General features: G+C 38.6%; 1 protein-coding gene across 12 annotated transcripts in view; it reads left to right on the top strand.

The window, feature by feature from the left end:
- The first annotated feature begins 7 nt into the window (after positions 1 to 7).
- Positions 8 to 22,224, top strand: part of SUN1 (Sad1 and UNC84 domain containing 1) — a 59,458-nt gene continuing 37,241 nt past the window's right edge. For 3 of the 12 annotated variants that reach the window (XM_050966298.1, XM_050966296.1, XM_050966299.1), the window contains exon 1: positions 14,463 to 15,155. In XM_050966298.1, coding sequence (XP_050822255.1) covers positions 15,079 to 15,155 — 77 coding nt within the window. In that variant the 5' untranslated portion in view covers positions 14,463 to 15,078. Of the gene's footprint in view, positions 90 to 3,933; positions 4,111 to 14,436; positions 15,156 to 22,224 lie in introns of those variants that run through there. The other 9 variants (XM_050966295.1, XM_050966290.1, XM_050966292.1 and 6 more) reach the window with 8 other exon arrangements.

Raw genomic sequence — 22,224 nt, 5'->3', positions numbered from 1 at the left:
GGGGCGGTGGCTCCCGGCGGCCCGTAAAGGGGAGATGGGGGCGGGGCCCACTAAGTGTCGCCGCCGCTCGGTCCCTCCTCCCCGCGCAGGTAACGTCTCCCTGGGGACGCGCCTGCTTTGCGAGGCCCGGCCCGGCCACTCCCCTCCCCCGGGTCCTGCTGCTCTCAGGGCGGGGAACCTCCCCAGTGAGGGAGCGTGGGGACCCTGGTGTTACCTAGCCCGGGGGTGGGGCGCTGAGTCCGGTACGCGGGGCCGCCCCTCAGCGCTGGGGCTCTCGCACCGCCCCTTACCACAGCCCGCCCCCTGCTGGTGGCCCCGCCGCTTCCGCTCCTGGAAGGAGGTGTCAGGCTCCGGGCGGAGATAAGCTGCGGTAGTTGCTGCAGCTGCTTTGGCTCCTCGGAGGGCCCCGCCTAGCCCTGGCAGCGCAGGAAAACAAGGCTGCGCACAGCGGTGCTTCTGTGCGGCCAAACGTTCCCCTGCCAGGGCGGCTGCGGCGTCTCCGCGGGTGGTGCCGCTGTGCCCCGGGCATTGGCGGCTGGCGGTGCCGCTGGGTCGGGGGAGGTTACATGTGATTAGAGCGGTGTGGGGCTGGCAGGGGGTCACCTGGGTCCGCCGCTGCGCTGAGGCAGGCCAAGTGCTTGTCCAGTCTCTCCTTAAAATCCCCCGTTTGAAGGGGATCCACAGCCCCCTCTTCCCGAGTTTACCTATCTTCCTAGTTACAAAGAGTTTTCTAAGAGCTAATTTCCATCTCCCTTGCTGCAAATTAAGCATATTGCTTTTTGTCCTGCCTTCAGAAGGCCTGGAAAACGCTTGCTGGGCTCTTCTCTTTGGGTTTGAAGATCGTGAGTAGGTTTCCCTCGCTCAGTTGTCTCTTCTCAAGATTAAATATGCCCAGTTTTTTTAAAACTCCCCCATAGGTGTGGTGTTTTTGTTTGTTTTTTTTAATTCTTATAATTTTCCGTTGCTCTCCTCTGGACTCTCTCTCCCGTGTGTCCACATTTTCCTGGAAGTGTGGCACCCAGAATTGGACACAGAACTCCAGCAGAGGCCTCAGGAGTGCACAGTAGATACCATTGGGGCCCTGTACTATCCTGTGAGGGGAGGCTGCTGACAAACGATGAAGGAGGGACATGCACTTGTCCCCATCCTGCTCCAGTTAGCACATACTGCCGCTGCCCGTGCCCATACTGCCTTGCAGACGTGTGCCCTGCTGCCAATGTGTTGTCTGCACTAGTGCTGCCTTTTTGTTCCTGCCACAGATGGAGCTGTTAGCAATAATGGGATTTTTTTCTGGGGGGGAATGGCCAGTGTTAAATAGCTCTAGTCTAACATTCCCAGATGGAGTCTAGCAGGAGTTTCTGAAAACTATTATAATACATTTATCTATTACACCTTGTACTTTACATGTGTGTGTAGGTGTAAACTGTGATCAGACTATTTTATGCATGGCTGTATTGTGGGCAGAGCCAGAGAGGCACAGTTATTAGCAGGGCAGGATATAACATGTTGTTGCTAGCATGAGATTAAGAAATAGGAAATATAAACCTTACAGGAAGACTTTAGGGAAATTGGCTTATTAGGCCAGATTCTGATTGTTCCTGTGGATACAGAAGTTAGACCACTATGAAAGTGAAGTGAGAGAAATCAGAATCTGGTGTATTGTAGGAACTTTTTACACATGAAAAGCCATATTTTCTTGGAAATTGAAGTCTTGTATTTGTGTCACACAGGCAACAACTAAACTAGGAGCTTGGGGTGTGATTCCCAGCTCTCACAAACATATGCGCACTAGCTGTCTTGGAGCTAGTTGCCCTAAATATAGTAATGTAGCTGTAGTAGCATGGCCAGCAGTAATGCAGAATAACCATACTCGGTACATACTACCAGGGTTCCACCAGGTTTGCACTTCGCTCAACTAGCCTGTGTCACCACTGCCAGTGCTACTGGGTGCTAGCTCAATGGTGTGTATGTCTACAAGAGTTGGGAATCACATCCCTACCTCATAGTGTAGACAAAGCCACAGTAACAGTGATAGCCTGCTGCTGTGTACCCTTACCTGAACCAGTACCCCAGAGCGGTGTTAGTGCTGTGCTGCACTACTTGCTAGAGTTGCTTTGTTTCACTTTTGCTATTGTTAATACACGGTTCAGCCAACATTACCATTTTTGATCAGATGACATAAGAAACAATGTGGGTTTTTTTACATTGGGATAAATTAAGCTTGTGAGCAGTCTTGAGGTAAAAACACAGTAAAGACAAGGCAGCGTAGTTTTACTGTGAGTTAAGGTAGGCAAGGTAAGCAGTACAATTTTACCACGTGGTCAGCGGTGGGTGGGTGGAGATTAAAGTGCCCTGTGTTTTTTACCTTGGGACCATTCACATGCATTACTTAACCTGAGGTAAAACCCACTTTTTTTAGTGAAGACAAGGCATAGGGATATTAAAGCTGGTGTTCTAGCCACATTCCAATATGGACAACTACATTCTGTTTAGGTTAACCACCCCTGAAGCTACCTTTCCTATGCCAGTCTTGCAATTTCACTTAAATGCATCATGATTAATATCTGTTTTAGTAAGAAAGCAAAAAACAATGAATTTTGTTTTGTCAAATATGTAATAAAAAAAATTTGGCATCTGTTGAAGAGACATTAGTATTTTAAAACTAACATTTCAGGAAGAGGAAATGAAATTTTTCCTAAACATTTTCTCACTTCAACCATTAGCCAGAAAACGTGCAAGTTAAAATATTTGCATTAAAAGTGTACTTTTAAACATGTTTCAGAATTAAGGCCTTGATTTTATAATTGATTGCATGTGGGAGCACCCCTGTAGGGAGCCTCACTGAATTCAGTGGGCTCTGTACAGCCTTCTGAAAACTCATATTTTTTTCCCAGGGTAGCAGAGATTTCTATTTTTATTTTTATTTAAAAAAAAGGGGGATGAGGGATAGGGAGTATTGTAAACTACTTAATCAATGCTAAGCCCAGCTCTGCACATGCAGAGTGACAACATGAGCACAGCTTTGTTAGGAGTGTCCAGTGTTTGTACTTTAAAATATTTTAATTCTGCAAATTGTGATACTAAAAGCGAAGCAGGAGGAACAGCTTGTGAAGTATCTCTTTAAATCTAAGCACACATTTGAAATATAAAATACTTTATGTAAGCGCATATGTTTTTCTTCTTTGATACTTTGTTTCAAAGGTTGTTAATGTTGCAGTGATTAGGGAAATAATTAAAACTTAATCTTGCATTCCAGTTCTTTCTCTAATGCACAGAGACACTATTTACTCTTGTCAAAAATGAAACACTGCTGATTTTAATAAAGAAAAAATGCCAGGTAGAAATATTGCCTTTGCAAATGATCTGCTTAAGGAGAGCCTTGTTAACTAACCTTGTAATCAATACATCTTTCTTTCTATTTGCATCTGTACACTAACAAATCATTCTTTGACCTGTCATGTTTTTCTACCTTTACTACTTCATTGACATGGGATTAAGAGCTAATTTAAATAGGGCTACAACTGGTATGTTTGGGGGTGGGAGTTTAGCTGTATTATAAAAAGCAGAAAATTGGATCAGGCTTATCTCTTTATTTTACAAATTAAAGGTAAGTGGTGAAAATTTAGGTCTTGCAAATTGTTTTGCCAAACATCTGAAACATGCATTTTAGAAATCAAGTGCTGTGTGTTCTCCTTGGTATAAAGTTTATTGAAAAATGGTAGTTAAATCAAAGTTAGTATGTAACTATAAATAAAATACTGGACAAGGTCTTTAAATGTGAGCCTGTCATTCCTTTTTTATGGAGAGAAACTAATGGGTTAAATATGTGGGCTGGCTGAATTAGCACTGTCCAATAAATTCAAACTCTGCCTATGACTGACAACAGGAGCTTTGAGAGGCTGGATCAGATTAGTCTGATCCTTCCTGCTTTGTTGAGACTGGGAAGCCATTTTGGGATTCTGCCGTGTGGAATAGAAAATAATGTGCTGTCAACTTGCAAACTTGCCTTGAATTATTTTGACTGGGATTGCTGGACCTTGGAACAGAATGCTGAAGCATATACTCATTCTAAATATGTGAAACGGATGACTCAGGATTTTGGATATATAGGTTTGATGCCATGCATTTGCTGTTTTTTTGTTAAAATGTAATATAAATTGATAGATCTTGGAGCTTTAGCTAGGCAAACTGTAAATTAGAGTTTTGTTTTGAAACTGCTTAAACATCTAATTCTAGTGAGCCTTCAGTAGACCACTATACCTCTTTAAATGTAGAGGCCTGGTTAGATTCATGTGCAGCAAATTCTGCTTGAGTTTTTAATCACTGTCTAATCTGAAGGTTCCCAGTCTGTAAAATGACTCAATGCACTTTAGCTATGACATGTTTTAGATTCTTTGTGTGTATAAACAATGAGAAGACATGTTTGTTGCCTCAGTACAACTGAATTCGTAGCTATTTTCTTTTCAGTTTTCATTTTATATAAACAGCATTTCTATCTATTTAACAGACCTGGTTTTAAGAAGTAGTGTTACAGTTTGGCAACTGTTGAGTGCATTATAGTACAAATTTTTACATTTACAAGATAGTCTAATTTAAGATGTTAATGTTCTTAGTGTTCTCAGAGCCTTTTTAAAAAGAAACAATATATAAACATCCTTCTTAAAAAGTTCTTTATGAACAAATATTTTGTATTAAGTGTGTTTAATATTTGCTTGAAGCTCTTTGCTTTTCAGCCTGTTTTAAGTGGTAGTTTTGGGGATATGTGGGGAAGACATTGCAAAAATTAAAGATACACTCCATGGAAGTAAATACAAAGTTAATTTGATCACTTATATAGGAATTTCAGATGGCTAGATTCCTACTCACTAAATAGGACAATATTAATATTAAATGCTTATTGTGAACAATAGCAGAGTTTCAAGTTTGAAATTATAAGTAGAAACAGTTGGTTACTAGGAATTGTTACATCTTTTAATATTTATAGTAGTGAAATGCGAGCCCATGGTCTAGCAAAGCTTATTTGGAGTTTATGGTAGTAGCATGTTTTCTATATGAATAACTTAAATTAGTTTGTCTGCCTTTAAGTGTAGAGTTAAAATAGCAGATTCTGTTGACAGTAATGCTGTCAAATCTTGTTCTGTGAATTCTTGGTAATCTCAAAAGTGAGACCCATTTTCTTACCAAATCTAATTTCCCATTTGTAATGCATCAGTAAGGGTTTGCTCTTACAAGGCAGCCAGCCTTGTATTTTGCTGCTAGCATTTGTCCAATGTCTTTTTCCAGTGAAGATTTTTTTTTCCCCCACTCCTTAATGTTAGAGAGGAAGGATGGTCAGGTGGTTAAGATATTAGCCTGGGAATTGGGAGACATGAGTTCAGTTCCCTGCTTCAATGCAGACTTCTTGTGTCACCTTGGGAAACTTGCTTAATTTCTGTGCCTCAGCTTCCCATCTGTAAAATGGGGTGTTTGTGAGGATAAAACACTTAGAAAAGATTGAAGCACTCAGACATTTATTGTGAAGGAGGCCACATAGGTACGTGAATCACATAAGTCACAAATGACTGTAAGTTTCGGCTCATGCTAGTCCCTGTTACAGTAAGTGCACTCTGAATGCAAGGTGGCATGCGCTTGTTATTACAGATTTGTGCTAAAAAGCCAGTACCTATGGGCCTTGTCACCTTTATTAGAGGAGGGGGTAAAAAAGTCAAGAGGTGAAATCCTGGACCTGTTGAAGTCAATGGCAAAACTCTTATGGCTTCATTGGGGACAGTTCACTGAATATGTCTATGGTTTTGAAGCTAGGGAAAACGAGAGTTATAGTTCCCCTTTGGGAAGAGAGGCCTCTTAGCACAAGGCAGTGGGTAGGAGCATGGTTCTTTAATCATACTGCTGGTCTGACAGCTTTGGATTTGCCCACATCTGCAGCCATCTGTACAGAAGTGAGGTCCCTTTGCAGAGTTTCCAGAACTCCATCTCCTCCCTAGCTAACTCAAGGGTTGTGTTATCATTTGTTGTCATAGCACCCTCAGGGCTCATTGCACCACCAACTCTATTGGTTTGCCATGAGATGATGCCACTTCAGAAATTATCTCCTCTCCCTCAAAACCAACACATTTCCAACTGTGTCCAAGAGGAGCTAGGGTGTTGCACTATGAGATTGATGTTTAATAACAGAAGTGGTGTGTGGAAGCTATGCAATGTCTGCTTGCTGCCTATTTGGCTGAAAGTCATACTTCGGTTTCTTACTTTCCTGTACTCTAAGTTACCTCACAAACCTAGTTTGGGTCTTTTTGTAAATAACTTGTTTGTTCTTATAACCTATGGAACTCATTGTCAGGGGATGTTACGAAGGCAAAAACTGTAACTGGAGGATAGGTCCATCACTGGCTGTTAGCCAAGATGCTCAGGGATGCAACCCTATGGTTTGGTTTTCCCTAAGCTTCTGACTGCTAGAAGCTGTGACAGGACGACGGGTTGGATCACTAGATAATTATCTTGCTTTATTCATTCCCTCTGAAGCATCTGGCCTTGGCCGCTGTCAGAAGACAGGATACTGGGCTAGATGGGTCATTGGAACACAGTGGCCTTATGTTCTTTCACTCTTCTCCATCCCTTTCCACCATTCTGTGTAGAAGTTATATGGATTCTTGTAACAGACTTTTCAAGAGAGAAGGAGGGACAATAGAGGCAGAGAAAGTCAGATCTTGGGCCTACTAAACTTGACAATATTCATTTAAACACTAAGTATTGTGAAAAGCTTATACATTTTGTCTGTTGTATTCCCTCATGACGCATCAACTTGAAGTCTAGCCAGAATAAATAGTTAAAAGTAGGTTATTTTGTCAGTTTTTGGGGCCTCCTTTATTAAAATGCTTCTTTTTTGCTCCTGTTACTTTGTGAAAGATTCACCTGTACACAGGGAATTGACTGTGCATTTGACAGCACTCTACTATATAAAGTGAAGAAACTGGAAAAACAGAACATTTCCCTCTAATCTTTCAATTACAGTAGTTCTAAGTGCTTCTCCTAACAATAGTGGGTAAAACGTCTTCAGAGGCATGGGCCAATATTTTCAAAAATTGTTGTCTAACATTAGGCTCTTAAAGTAATTACCTGATTTTTTTTTCAAAATTATTTCTGTGTGCTTGGAACTCCTGAAAATTAAATTACTCCATATTTTGGTACCTAAATCAGTTAAGTTTCCAACTTTAGGTATTCACTTTTGAAAACCATAGCTGTGACTTTTATACTATAGCTTGTAAGCAAAAGAATCCTCTTAAAGCTTTGTTAAATATAGTCAGCCATTAGAACTGCTTTGTACTTGCTGCTAATTTTTGAAAACATTTCAGATAGAGGTGTACCTCATTTCTGAATCCCCCTGTTGTTGGACTCACATTCTAAACTTCATTTTGAACTCAACAAACTAAGCTAAGTTGATAGACTTTTTTTTTCTGCTGTTACCAGGCAGTGAATCTGTGATTGTGCTAGTGATTCGATTGCCCTATGGTAACATGAGAACCAAAGGCCAGATGACCTTAGTGTACATGCATTCACTTTTTTTTAATTAGCAGAAATATAAAGGAATACAATTCAGTAGTGATGATCTTTCCCAAAGTGTCTGTCTTCTCTCAGAACTTTTTTAAAGGGATCAGAAATTATCTAAATTCTAGCTATTTAATTTTGTTTAAAAACCTGGAAAGGGGAAACTGAGTGGGCGGAGGTGCAGGAGAAAGGAAATCTAATAGATGTTACTATGGGTGAAAGACAGGGGGAGAGGACTTTCAAAGAAGGGAGCTTGCCACCCACGTCCTATTTGTTTTAAAATCTGTCCCCTGTAGTCTAGCATTCTATGTGGAGGGACACTTGTGGGTGTCAGATGCATGAAATCAACTGAGCTGCCAGGTCGAAATGTGATTTGTTGATGAAGTGCTCTTTGCAAAGTACCTGTACCTTTTGGTCCACATTCAGCCCCAGTGGCAAATTGCAGACAGACAAGTCAGTTGTCCACAGTTTTAAGGTCTTTCTGCAGCTCTTGTTGATTCCGTACAGTACCCTTACAGTGTAAGTAGCATGTAGCTGCCTTGTTAAAGATGACCTGTGAAAAAAGGAGGAAAAATGGGATTGTTCTTGGTTGCTACTTTCTCAAAAAAGTCTTTCAGACCTTGAATCTTCTTGCATTGGAAATTCAGGTTTTGTCTGTTTTGGAAGACTGATTAGAGAGTTCCTGAAATGATATCACGAAGACTGAAAGCTGAGCAGTTGGCCGAGGAACGGATTCCTATCCAGTCTGTGTAGGGTGTCCTTGTAATTGCAGTTTAATTCCAGTGATTTACTAAATGCTGAAGAGAATGTCAGGGTAAAGATTCAATACCTATGCTTCATTTAGAGTGTGAGAACAACAATACACCTTTCTCTGAGACATCCAGCAGGCACTTCAGCAAAATCAGGAGGAGTAGACTTGATATTCTTGATGCATAGATTCATAGATTCTAGGGTCAGAAGGGACCAATGTGATCATCTAGTCCGACCCCCTGCACAAAGCAGGCCACAGAACCCTACCCATCCACTTCTATAACAAACCCCTAACCTATGCCTGAGTTATTGAAGTCTTCAGATTGTGGTTTGAAGACCTCAAGCTGCAGAGAATCCACCAGCAAGTGACCCATGCCCCACGCTGCAGGGGAAGGCGAAAAACCTCCAGGGCCTCTGCCAATCTGCCCTGGAGGAAAATTCCCTTCTGACCCCAAATATGGCGATCAGCTAAACCCTGAGCATGTGGGCAAGACTTACCAGCCGGCACTCAGAAAAGAATTCTCTGCAGTAACTCAGATCCCATCCCATCCAACATCCCATCACCAACCACTGGGCATACTTATCTGGCGATAATCAAAGATCAATTGCCAAAATTAGGCTCTCCCATCATACCATCCCTTCCATAAACTTATCAAGCTTAACTTAGGTACACATTTTTTGAGGGGGTGGTGTGGGAAATGTTTCAGGAATTCTTTATACATAAAAAAGCAAAGGAAAGCACAACTCCAATTTTAGAAAAGTTTTCTATGCAGAGATTTATCTCCAGCTACAATGAATAGTAAATAAAGAACACTCCAACACCCAACATTGCAGGTATTAACTTCAAAGATCTAGCTGAGGGGACTGTATAGAATTTAACCCTTAGACAATGTCCCTTTCTACTCATCCAAAACAAAGTAACAGCTGAGCAGAAGTACATCTCATGGTTGTAACATGGTTTGATTTATCTGCACAGAGTGGATTAAAATGTCCTAATTTGCTTCAGCCAAAAGAGCTTCCCTTAGTAAAGGCACAGAACCGACTTAATCATTTGTCTCTTTTATATCATATAGTTAATAAAACTACTAAGGTTGAGACTGTTCACATTTGATGAAACTTTGTATAAAGTCAGTCTCCTCTGCCGTTTCACTAGATCCTTCAGTGGTTCTCAATCTTTCTAGACTACTGTACCCCTTTCAAGAGTCTGACTTGTTTTCCGTACCCAAGTTTCACCTCACTTAAAAACTACTTGCTTACAAAATCAGACATAAAAATCCAAAAGTATTACAGCCACACTATTACTGTAAAATGGCTTACTTTCTAACTTTTACCATATAATCATAAAATAAACAGATTGGAATATAAATACTGTACTTACATTTCAGTGTTTAGTACATAGAGCAGTGTAAAACAAGCCATTGTCTGTATGAAATTTTAGTTTGTACTGACTTCGATAGTGCTTTTTATGTAGCCTGTTGTAAAATTAAACAAAAATCTAGATGAGTTGATGTACCCCTTGGAAAACCGCTGCATATCCCCAAGGGTATGCACACCCCTGGTTGAGAATCATTGGGGCAAACCACCTTTTAAAATAAGCAAATACTGTTCTAAAACTGAAAAATTGGCAGGGGAACTCAAGGGCCAATATAGTATCTGAAGCTACTATTTACCCATATCTTGAGAATGAGTAAATTTGAAGCTAACTAGGCTCTCTTGTTCTGCATGGAGGGAGCCTAAGACAGCCTGCCTCCAGTTTTCTAAAACGGGCTCTGTTTTGTTATTTGAAACCTGACTATAGCTGGCAGCGTAACAACAATAGAAGATGAGTGGTTCTCTGCCCTGCCCCCTTCTTTCATTTCCTCATTCTTCCAAAAGTTGGTCCATTAAAAGATATTAGCTCGCCCACCTTGTCTTTCTGATATAGCCGTGTTGATCTCAGGATAACAGTACTGCATAGTCCTTCCTCTAGCAATATCAGTAGGGGATGGGGAAAGAGTTTTGTTCTAATTACAGTTACTAGCATACATAATAGTTCCTGTCGATGCTTGTTGTTGAGTTACAAGGCTGCACTCTTAACTCTGGAGACTCAATATTATTACAGGTTCTAGTTTCTTGCAGGCTTGTGAATTGAAGAATGAGTCCAGATCTAAATCTGTGAGCTTTCCTCACTCTGTACGCTAAATGTATTGTATGGTGGTATTCTGCCATATTGTTTGTTACATAGGTTCTGATCCTGCAGCTTTGAAGCATCAGGCATACTGCTGGCACTTCACGTTGCATGGCCCCACAGACACTTCGTATGCTTTTTTTATTTATAAAATATGTCAGGGTGGATTGATTTTCAATCCTGATTTAAATCACCAAGTGGAAAGCCTCCATTTGAATTACTGATTTTAATCAACTTTTCTATTTGTATTTGTTACTTTCTAAAGAAAGGTGAAGTCTCATTGGTTGATACAACTATTAAATTGTTGATTTACAACTAAATAGAGCCTTTGCGCTAGAATTTAGTGCATCTTTTTGCTACCTAGGATGGTACACTTTTTAATAATATACATTTATTTGAGCAATTGCATAGCTTAATATTCAGATTCTTATTAATTTTATATCTGAGTATGTTAGAAAATGGTGAATGATCTATTGCTTATTTACTGGATAGTTTCTTTTTGCTTATGACTTGTCAAGCCGCATTAAGATGGTAATAAATTTAAACACAGCGTATGAAATTGTTTTTTATTAAACAAAACAACCTTTACATGTTTTAGATACATACATTTCTGTTTTCAAAACATGTTTCACATTTACATCTAAGTGACTTTAATAAAGGAACAGAGGGATTAACAAGTCAGTGAATTAAACTGATTATTTTATTAGTCTGGGAAAAATTTCAAATATACCTAAGTGAAAGTGATTGGAGCTTAAGTTCGTACCCACCTCATTTTCCAGAGACTTAGGCAACAGTCTCCTCAGTTGCTTAGGCTGTCCTTCAAACTTTTAAAACTAGATCTCAACCCATCTCATCATTTTTTATTCATAGAGTAGAAAAGGGGAGACAAGTTTTCCTGTTTTTTTTTCCCCCCAACTCTCAGTTGATTTCTCAACTTTGAATGAAATGAAGAAAATATTCTTTCTGTGCCTGCAGAAGAGGCTGCTGCTGTTAAAAGCTGCACTTACTCTGTTTCCAGGTACTTAGCTAGTGACTTCTGTCAGTTCAGTGGTGTAACTTCAGGCATAGTTTATCTCTAGCCCTGAAATGTATTATGGTTGGCATGATTGATGGGTGATGATTATATGTCCAGTTCATTGCTAAAGATGATGCTGCTGCTGTTAGGCATCTACCCTGGTACTTCAGTGTTAGAATATTTGCAAGAAAATGAGGTGGATTCATCTTCTTTACTGCCTGCAATTTAACTTTGTTGTTGGGTATTTCGCTCTTCAATGTCTCTTGAAATTCTTTTCAGATTTAAACATCAGCAACACAGTAACAATCTTTTCTGCAGTTTGTCCAAGGCTATGGAAATGGATTTTTGTATACTCAGCATATCTTCTGCTTTTCATACACTAGCATAGTAAAAAATGGCAAGCAATCCGTAAGAATGGTGCAAAAATAAGTTTATTAACTGGTTGATTCAGAGTGTTCAGATGTGTCTACATCATCTTCAGTCATTGCCTTCTGAAGAGCATTTTTCATAATGTTTCATTCTGACAGTCAGGCCTTGCATCTTGGTTGCACTGTTTGCAATTAGCCCATGTTCATTTTTTTTAACCCAGAGGTACAGGAATGTCTTGAAAATAAAAATTCCCAAATAGGGTCTTTTTTTATGACCTGCGGCCATGGCAGGTTTTTTCCCCTCCAGGTCCCAGGTGTAGAAATCAGCACTAGAGTTTGTACTTGGAAGAATATTGTTCTTTCTTCTTACACTGCTCTTCTTTGACATCAGTGTTGTTCCTTTCTGGCTGCACACTCAGCTCCTTCTCCCTTGTTATATAACAAAAGAAAAACAAGAGAACTAACCTTCAAGACTTCTGCTCTCATACTCCATGTGCCTTTTGAACCTGCAGTATTTTTTTTTTTTTAAATTTAGGGATAGAGAGAGGCAGTTGAGAAACTAATGGATTAGTTTCTTTGTATCTCTGTCTGCTTACATAGAGCAAGGCATTTACTTGAAGTGCCCATAAACCATCCAGAAGCAAAGGCAGGTAGGTAGAGGGCAGATCACTGTTTTTCCAGGAGCTGGAGAATAACTTCTTTCTTGCTGGGTGGAGTCACAAATATTCATAGCTTGAGAACTAAGCCAGTCAGAGCTCAGGCAGTGAGAAACAATAAAGCAGGAGTAGGAGGCCATCCAGGTGGGCTCACGGATGATTCTGATGAGATACGTGATGGTATCTCCTGGAGTCAGAGACTGGGTCCTAATGCCTCGGATGAGTTAGCCAGTCTCTTGCACCCAGTAGCACAACACTTTAACTCAGATTTATTGATAGATGCTCATGGAGTCAGTATATATTTTTTTTATTTAAATGTTTTAAGAGATAATAAATTTAGGCCTTAATATATTTTGCATTACATTCGGATTCCATTTTAAAGAGGTTTATTTTTTTTAAAAGAGAAGCTTATAATTTAAATAAAATAAAAAAAATCTGATATTTAATTATTTTTTTAATTAAAATCTGTGGGGTATTTTGTTTTTAAATTCACCCATTGCATAGCCTCTGGCCACCTTTTACTAAAAACTAAACAATTACATTCTACATGGTGGTTATCCCAGCCAAAAATGTATGGACCATCTCATTTAAAAAGCCAGTAGTGCTCAGTCAAAAAAATGTTCCTTATTAAAAAAAACAAACAAAAACAAACCCAGTCAGGTAAAAAGCTTGAGAAAACAGATGTGCTCTGGAACAGGAGATCTAAGAAGTTTGAGGAAACTTCTCTGAAAATGCTCTCTCTTTGGTCTCCAAAGGCCAAGACAGACTACCATCGAAGTGTGGCAGCTGATTTGGACAACCAGGACAATCTGTAGGGAGATATAGGAACTAGAGACGATATCTAATCCAAGGAATTTTAGCAAAAAAACCAAACTTGCTAGTGCTACTGTTGATTCACCTGCAGTGGTGTAACTGATGTATACATGGCTGTGATGGCTTCTGGTATCTGTTACCACATTGCAATGTCCAGGACTATACTTCAAAAGCCTAGTCTCCTGTATAATTCTTGGAAAAACTGTGCCTATATCTTTGCACCTGCAATTATTTGTTGGAACAAATAGGTAGTTATCCAACTACTACTGTGTCCCCATTTTATTTGCAGGCACAAATTTCACCTGCAAAAGGGGAGACCTGTCTGAAGTTTTGGGTCTAAGAGTTAAAATGTGCTCAATGCTTGATTCTTTTATTCTGGTTATTCTCTAATATATTCATGAGCCTGAAAGAATGTATCTAGTCAACTTACTGAAGTGTAGTGCTTGAATAAGAGCAAAAGTTTATCTTAAAATTATTGTCATAAGCAAGAGAATAATGTTATAAATTCTTTTTGTCCACAGATAAATTATGGCAAGTTTGGCAATTCTCAAAAATAAGGCATTGTAATGGAAATTTTGGCAGACTTAACTATATTGACATGAATAGCACCATTGCTGTAACAATTACCCAACATAATCCAAAAATAGCATCTATTCAGTCTTGCTAGGGAGTCTTTCTAATAAGAAGGATCTTTAATGCTGTTGCTAATTCAACTTCTTTTTTTTTTTGCATCAGGTTTTATCCATATAAAGCATGGCTTGTATCATCTTTCTTCCCCCACGCCCATAGTTAGTTGTTCTGCTCTACAGTTCTTTTCGTGTTATAACATCAAATCTTCCTGGATGCCTTATGTACTAGTGTTTGGGTATTTGGCATGAATCAAAACATTATTTCCCTTCTCTTACTTCAAGACACATACGGATTTGTATCAAATCTTTAAAAGTACTCCCTTAAAAAACCTGAACTGAAAGAAGCTCAGGAAAATGTGTCTAACACTAGCTGTGTGACTCAGATTGCTGTTGGCTCGTCTGCCTGGGTGTGTACATGAGTGTTTTTACTCGGGAGATTAGTTTAACACCAATTACAAAATACTGAACTGCCCCTCATTTTATTCGTTTATTTATTTATTTTTAGAAAGTGAACTCAGAAATACTCTCCACTGTTCAGTGACTGATATTCAAAAGACTTTAAGAAAACAATTTTCCTGGATATAAAATATTTAATTTACAATAGGATTAGATGGCAAAGCATCTAATGAAAGCACTTACGAAATAGTGTGTAATTGGAGGGCTGGTTGTTGAGCTACTGAGTCTATTTTAAAGGTTTTACTTCAGGTATTGTAAAATCTGTTTGTTTTTTTTAATAGCGTAGCATATTGGAAAGTAGTGTGGTATAATTAGAGTGATAGCAGCTTGACATATTTTATGATGGCATTCCACAGAACTCAGTAAATACCAAAAAATAGACTATCTAGGTCTACTCAGAAGGAAGACTGTTCTCAGGAGGAAACCAGTTAGGTTCATGCAGCTTTGATAAAGATATCTAGCAACAGCAGTAAAGTTTAAAAAAAGAAAAAAAAAAAGTGCCAACTTTGTATGTTGGAATGCAGTTCTCTGGTGTCAGAAATTTTTTTCTACTGCAGTATTTGCAACATTCCATAACACAGGCTGAACAAAGCAAGGGCTCTCTTACCTTGAATTTAAATACTTTAAAACCATTGCATCACTGTATTTTCACCTTTTTGCAGTATGATTTGAAACAATCACCATGGATTTTTCACGTCTACACATGTACACCCCACCCCAATGTGTGCCAGAGAACACTGGCTATACATATGCACTCAGGTGAGAATTTTTATTTCTTATGGATAAATTATAAGCACTCCAAAATGCTGTTAATCCTAGAAGCCTTGGCTGTCATGGTAAGTAATTACTTTTTAAATATACCATGTATGTATATATGTATTTTTTAAAAGGGTATGTTTTATAGATACCAATGTCTAATCTTGTTTCCTCTCTGGAGATAAATGTACACATTAATTCGGAAAATTATAAGTTCTGGACCAACAGGATGGTGACTAAGATAGTGACTAATTATTTCTATGAATACACTGGCCTAACCCTGCACCTAGATACCGTTGTTATCTTGTTTATAAAGTCTTTAAAAAATTCATACATGGATCTCTATATGGCTTTATTGTAGTTAATCAGAATAATTTATTTGTAAACCTTATTAGGATAAGCACGTCACTCACAAAACAAATACTTAAGGCCAAATTCTCCTGTTAGTTATAATGTGCAATTTGTTGCTGACTCCAGTAGATGACTGAATATGAAATTCCACCCAAAGTAAACTGTTCATTAAATTTTGGCAAGACTATACTATAGCAAGAGCTATAACTCTGAATTTGGTGAGCTAGTTGTTGGTAGGGATATTAAACTGACCATTGTATAGTCCATTTTTCATTAGCTAAATCACTTCGCATTAACAAAGTTACTTTGATAGTAAAGTTCCTGCTCCATATCATCCAACTGAAAGGAGAAACTTGAATCTTCCTTAATCAAAAACCCACCTTTTAGATAACATTCAAGATTGAGTTTAAACAGATTAAGCAGATCTGCTTTCTAAATTCAGGGAAGTATCTGAAGGATATGTAAAGAGGATGGAAGGAGCCTGTAGTAAAGTTACATATCTATTTTCCTATCAAGAAATATTTTTACTTAATGGAAGTTAGTGGAGGATATCTTTACACTTGCATTATAAACAGCAGGATTATCACTTTTGGGAGTGGGATGGGGATTTTAAAACTGAGGGGGGCACTGGGAAATTCACATGATGAACGAAGAGTTGGCAGACTTATTGTTGAAAGAATTTACTTAAAAACAATTCTGTAATCGTATACATGTATCTAGTTCAATATAACTAATACATACATGAAATTAGAATCTTATTTCATTTCCCTCCTGATTTGAGATACTGTATTCTTAATAATCGCCTTAAACCAAAAGTCTTTTTATACCTTTTTGTATCCTCTCCATATAGACAGATTCTTTTGAAAATAGAATTGTAACTGGGATGAGGGGGAAGAAGTAGCTCTTGGTGTTATCCTAGGAAACTGAGACTGGTTTTAAGTTTATGTTGTGCAGGCCCAAGTGTCTTGGCAGAGATGCAGTAATTTAATTTTTTCTTCTAAAGAAAAACTCAGTGGCTTGATAAGCTTTTAGTCATAACCTTTTTTACCTTTTGGAGGTGTTTGATGACCTCTCCCACGATGGGTCCTGATTTATGGTCCTTACTCCAGCAAGACTCCCAGTGAAATAGATGGGGAGTCTTGCTTTTAGTCATGACCCTTTTTACCTTTTGGAGGTGTTTGATGACCTCTCCCACGATGGGTCCTGATTTATGGTCCTTACTCCAGCAAGACTCCCAGTGAAATAGATGGGGAGTCTTGCTTTTAGTCATGACCCTTTTTACCTTTTGGAGGTGTTTGATGACCTCTCCCACGATGGGTCCTGATTTATGGTCCTTACTCCAGCAAGACTCCCAGTGAAATAGATGGGGAGTCTTGCTTTTAGTCATGACCCTTTTTACCTTTTGGAGGTGTTTGATGACCTCTCCCACGATGGGTCCTGATTTATGGTCCTTACTCCAGCAAGACTCCCAGTGAAATAGATGGGGAGTCTTGCTTGAGGAAGGACCACAAGATTGATCAGGCCCTGATGAAACGAGTGGTAGGGGAACTTTGAATATGGGAGGGTAATGAGATGCTAAAGGTAAATTGAGCATTTTGCTTTTTCTATATAGGTGACAATCTTGTGATGATGAGATTAGTTCTGTCTTTGGAGGGGATAAGGGGGCAAGTGAAACTTGTTGTGGCTGCACAGCATCCCACTTGGCTGCTTTCAGTCACGTTACATATTGTAGGTAAACTGGCTGAGGGAGGGATAAAGGCTGATAAGCTGAAGTTTTGGCAATTAATCTATTCTTGGAGGCATCAGGCAGGTTTGGTTTAAGATGTAGCAACTTTCATAATACAGAATCTTATTTCAGAGCCTATTGCAGGAAACTATCTGCAAATGCTCTGTCTAATTGTAATTTATAATAAAATACCATCTGAAGCTTTGGCAACACTTGAAACATTAAAATAGGAGGGTAAGTTGGCGTACTGAGTTCTGCATTGAAGGTCCTGAGTATAAACTTCAAAGCCTATTAGCCACTTCAAGGCACCTTGATTAAGTAGAACTTCACCATCTCAGTCTTTGCATGCTGAGGTCTTTTTATAGCATATAAAGATTTCTTCGCACAAGTCTGCCATCCTTGGGTTAAGCAATGCTTGGAAAACTCTACAGAAGGGACGGTGCGCAAAATTGCTTCCTTATGAGTGTTAATTTTTAGCTTTAGTTTATTTTACAGGGTATTTGTATTCATGTTGCTTAGATTTTTTTTTTAAATGCCTCTCCTGCCTCTTCCCCTGTTTAATGGTCTCAAGGTGCTTTACAAAGACTCTACTACCTCAGACAGGTAGCTTTTGTAACATACTCACCTCACTCCTGGGGAGAACTGAGGCAGAGGAGTTGATTTGTATATTCTGTGCAAGTTGAAAACAGGCAGTAATGTTCAGTAAAAAGTAGGGAAAATCCAGATACTACAAATCTGTCAGTAGGCTCAGTTATGATTTATTAATAGGAGCCTCTATTAATACTAACAGGAATTACTACGTAATCCTAAATGTTTGCACCTGTACTGAGAAAATAGTGAAGTAGTAATTAGTATTCTATCTCTTGGACCACAATCAGAGGAACATTTAGAGTGACGTTTCTTACACCATTCAGCATTCCCAGCATGTAAATTGAACCTCAGATTCTCGCCCCCTTGTTAATGTGTAATTTACAGACTTTAGTTAGACCTCCAAATTTAGCCCTGTTTGTTTCTCAAAGGCTTTGTGGTTCTTATAGTTCAGGTGTGTTTCACCCTCCATATAGAAAATGGTACAAATGGTAGTGAAAAGTTTGGGTGTAAAGTAGATGTTCACTGGGTCTTGAGAATAAATTAGAATACATGCATGTCTAACCTGTAGACAAGAATCTTGTACTCACTGAGCTAAAAGATTAATCCAAATACATTCAATCCATACTTCAGTAAATTAGCACAAACCTAAAAATATCAATAATTAGAAGCAGTACATTGATTGAGAATAGTCTGCTTATGTTGTTTGGAATAGGGCAAGGGAGTAACTGTTCCAGGGCAAACTTGTCACTATAGGTGTTTATCCATGCTGATGCATGTCCTAACCAGAAGAAGATTAGCAGTGATATATGCTGGTATTCTACTTGCTTGGAAACTCAGAAGTATATGGTTAGTCCTTAGCTCACTTATATCCACTGGAGTTGTTCTCCATCTTATTAGTGGATTGGAGCTGCTTTACCTACTTTATTGCAACTTCTATAAAATAAGAAACTATCCCAAAGGACACTTGAAAAATGGCTCACTTGCACTGCCCTGTACGCACAGCTGAATTTATGGTAAACTCAGTAGACCAATTTCTGATTCAGCTTAAATCAGTATAACTTGGTAGTTAACTCCATTGAGACTAGTAATTTTATGCCACCACTAATAGATGAAAGCCCATGTTGTCACTGGGTGTAATTCATATTGGGGGTGGGGGAGGCTGAAAATGGCTGAGAACTTGAAAATGGAATGGTAACAGACCTCAAAACCCAGTAATGATTCAGCCTGGTGATATCCTGAACAGAAAGAGTTTTTGACCCTGCTTGCTCAAGCTGCTTCCATCTCTTCACACTGACTGTACAGACATAGTAGCCTTCAGAATGACACTGACATTCCTGGAATCTTTTTAAATAGATTAAAAACTATCATAAAGGGTGGGAGGAGTGGGAGAAGTGCAAAGGTAACAGCTAGAAGAAAAAGTAAGACTACCTATGTAATAGTGGGGAAATCTATGAGCAGCTGAGAGAGCATGTATAGGGGCAAGAGTCTGCAATGTTGTCTTTGAATTCCATCACACCCAAGTAAATCTAGCATTCAGAGTTGCTTCTTGCTAGTAGATTTATTTCTTTAGGCAGTAGATACTTAGCAGATTTTTCAAGCGATGATATACTTTCTGTCAAAAATAACTTGAACACCATAAGTTGTTCTATCATATGTAAGGAAAGCTTTCAGTGGTCTCCCTAACAAGAAAAACAAACCCTCCTCCAAAATGTGGAAGTTGTATCTGGAGATGGGAAACTAGACTTCGAGGTATTGTCCATTTGTGTCACTGAAGTCCAAGATGACTTTGGCTCTACTCTAGTATTAAGAGTGCTACTACACTTCTTAAACAAACCAAAGTGCAAGTGTTTGTTTTTTTTTTAATGACTTCATGAAGTTTGAGATCGTTTACGTAGTGTGATTTCAGACTTAAAATTGAATCAGTACAAAACAATCCCATGATACTAAGATCTGAAATAAGTACAAGTGTTTGCTAATAAAAACAAACTAAAGCTAGTTACAGCTGTCATTTGTTCTGTGTATTTTTGTGTTCTGCATGTGAATTAGGTATCTGTATTATCACTGGCTGAAGATGAGTAAAAACAGATGCATAGTGGCAAGTGCAAATAGCAAATTGAATCACAAGAAACATTTTGTTCAGGGGAGTCCTCAAATTAATAATAAACTATTGAGATCTTTCTAATCTTCCACGATGAAGGAATGAGTAACAGGAAATAGTTTGTTTCCTAGGTAACTTTTCTTCCCTCTTTAGATGTCTTTGTGTGGCTTATGTTCAACTAACTTTAACTACTCTTGAAAGTCCTTTTAAGTATCACAAATTTTGACAAGGAAGAATGTAAACTAAACACTGGGGCCCAAATCTTATCTTTCACATGCATCCTCTGCCCTGCTATAATGAAATTCAGAGGGGAAATTTTGATGTTAGGTGTCTGATCTAAGTATCTGGTGCAATACAAGTGTGTGCAAACAAACTGCATGATGTGTTTCCTTGAGATGAGCTCGGGCTTCTGTCTTACACCTGGATTCAGATGTCCAGAATCATTACAGATTATGCTCTTGATTTGTTTGTACAGAAAAGTGACTGCAGTAGATGAAGATTGTATTGTCTCTTGAAAGGCATTTGCCTGGTCAGCCATAAAAATAAGAAAAATGTATATGAAAGGGGTTACTTCTGATGTAAATGAAATAATGTACCCCTATTTTTCTTATTTTTGTATATTTTAGGGTGATTTTTAAAGGTATTTGCTGACATTAGGAAAGAGTTTATCTTGTAATTTGTGTTTTTAACTTTTTTTTTTAGTTGTCAATTTAAATTTGTATTTATTGTATTATGTGCAGTGGCATCTGGATAAGACACTGTTAATAAACTGAGCAAACAATTTGGTTACAAGAGTATAGGTAGAAGAATAGGTGTAAGTAGCCTCATGCTTGTTGCCACCTGCAGTGTTCTGAGCAGCTGCAGAGAAACTGACCATTGAACTGCTCAGAAATAGACTATGCACTGTAGTGTAGACACAGCAACAGAAGGGGAGAGGCCATTGACATGCTGGTATCTACACCACGGCTTAAGCTGGCTTAACCACATCTCTCAGGGGTGTGAATTTTTCACACCCCTGACTGATGTAGCTTGGTGGACCGAAGTTTTAAGTATACACCAGGTCTGAGGTAATTTGCCACTGTTCTCTTTTTCTGGAATCAACTTTGTACCTGGCCAGTGGCCTAGTAGAGATTAGATTTCAGTGAGATGTTCCCCTGTAACAGTTTGATCTTGCAATAAAGAAATACGCAGAAAATTTTAACTGCCGGACATCTGTATTACATGCATGCAATCACAGTTTCTCCAACATCTAGTGGCATTAGAACCTGGTTTCTTACTCCAAGACATTTTATAGCTATCTATTCTGTTTAAGAGTCTGAATAACGAAAATTTCCTTCTTGTGTAAATACAAATCTTATGTGCTTTGCACCAAATCTGTCTCCTGTTTTAGACTAGAGTATACTGTTACTCACTTTTTCCCAGCTAGACTCGAGACTCAAAACTGCCTAGAGCATGCTTCTCCAGTTATAGTTATCTCGGTGTGTGTCTTAAGAGAATTGTCAAATATAGAATTCTGTTTGTGAATTATTTTAGTCTGCTTCAGTGCTAAGAGTATAGTTTTGAGGAAACAATTCAGAGCCTCTGTGCATGTAAAACTTACACCATTTGAAATAAGTCAGTTAGTTAAACAGGTGCAAAAGGACACTCTTATTTCAGTTTAGCTTAGACGTGTTTTTAATTACTTAAACTAAACCAACTAAGAACTGTCCACAGCCTTTTACACCTGTTAACTAAATTGGTTTAAAAAACAATATGGTGAAACTGGTGCATCTCTGGATGTATGTGTCTATACAAATGTTCAGCCTAAGTCCTCATTTCTTACGAATAGTTTGGAATTATAAATTTGCCGAGCATATGACTGTTTAGATATCAGCCATTATTTGAGCTGGGCCAAAATGTTTGCAACCTTGGCTTAGAATTGGAATGTGTAAATATTTTTCCACTGTGTCTTAACTCGCATTTCATGATGAATTTTAACAGTCAGGGTAGAAAAACCACCTTTTGGGTTGAACCTAAGCATGACACAAATCAATCCACTTGGAATAGAATGCTTGTTTCAGCTTTAGTTCAGAGAATACTTCCCCAGTAACTATTTAGAAAATTCTGAACTTAATTATTCATAAGCTGTGAGTATTTTGATACCATTACAGAGGGGTTCTCTGTAAAGTGCTGTTTTTATTTGCTTGTTGATATATGTGAATCCACTTATCTCAATTGTACGTGCAGAAGTATGCAATTATTTTGCTAATAACTTTTGTTGGATGTTTAACAGTGTTTCCTAGGCCCTGATCCTGCAGTGAGAATTG

Source organism: Gopherus flavomarginatus, chromosome 9 (assembly GCF_025201925.1).
Source record: "Gopherus flavomarginatus isolate rGopFla2 chromosome 9, rGopFla2.mat.asm, whole genome shotgun sequence".
NCBI lineage: Eukaryota > Metazoa > Chordata > Testudines > Testudinidae > Gopherus > Gopherus flavomarginatus.
Note: the sequence above shows the minus strand (reverse complement) of the source record. Positions and strands in the feature narration are given on the sequence as shown.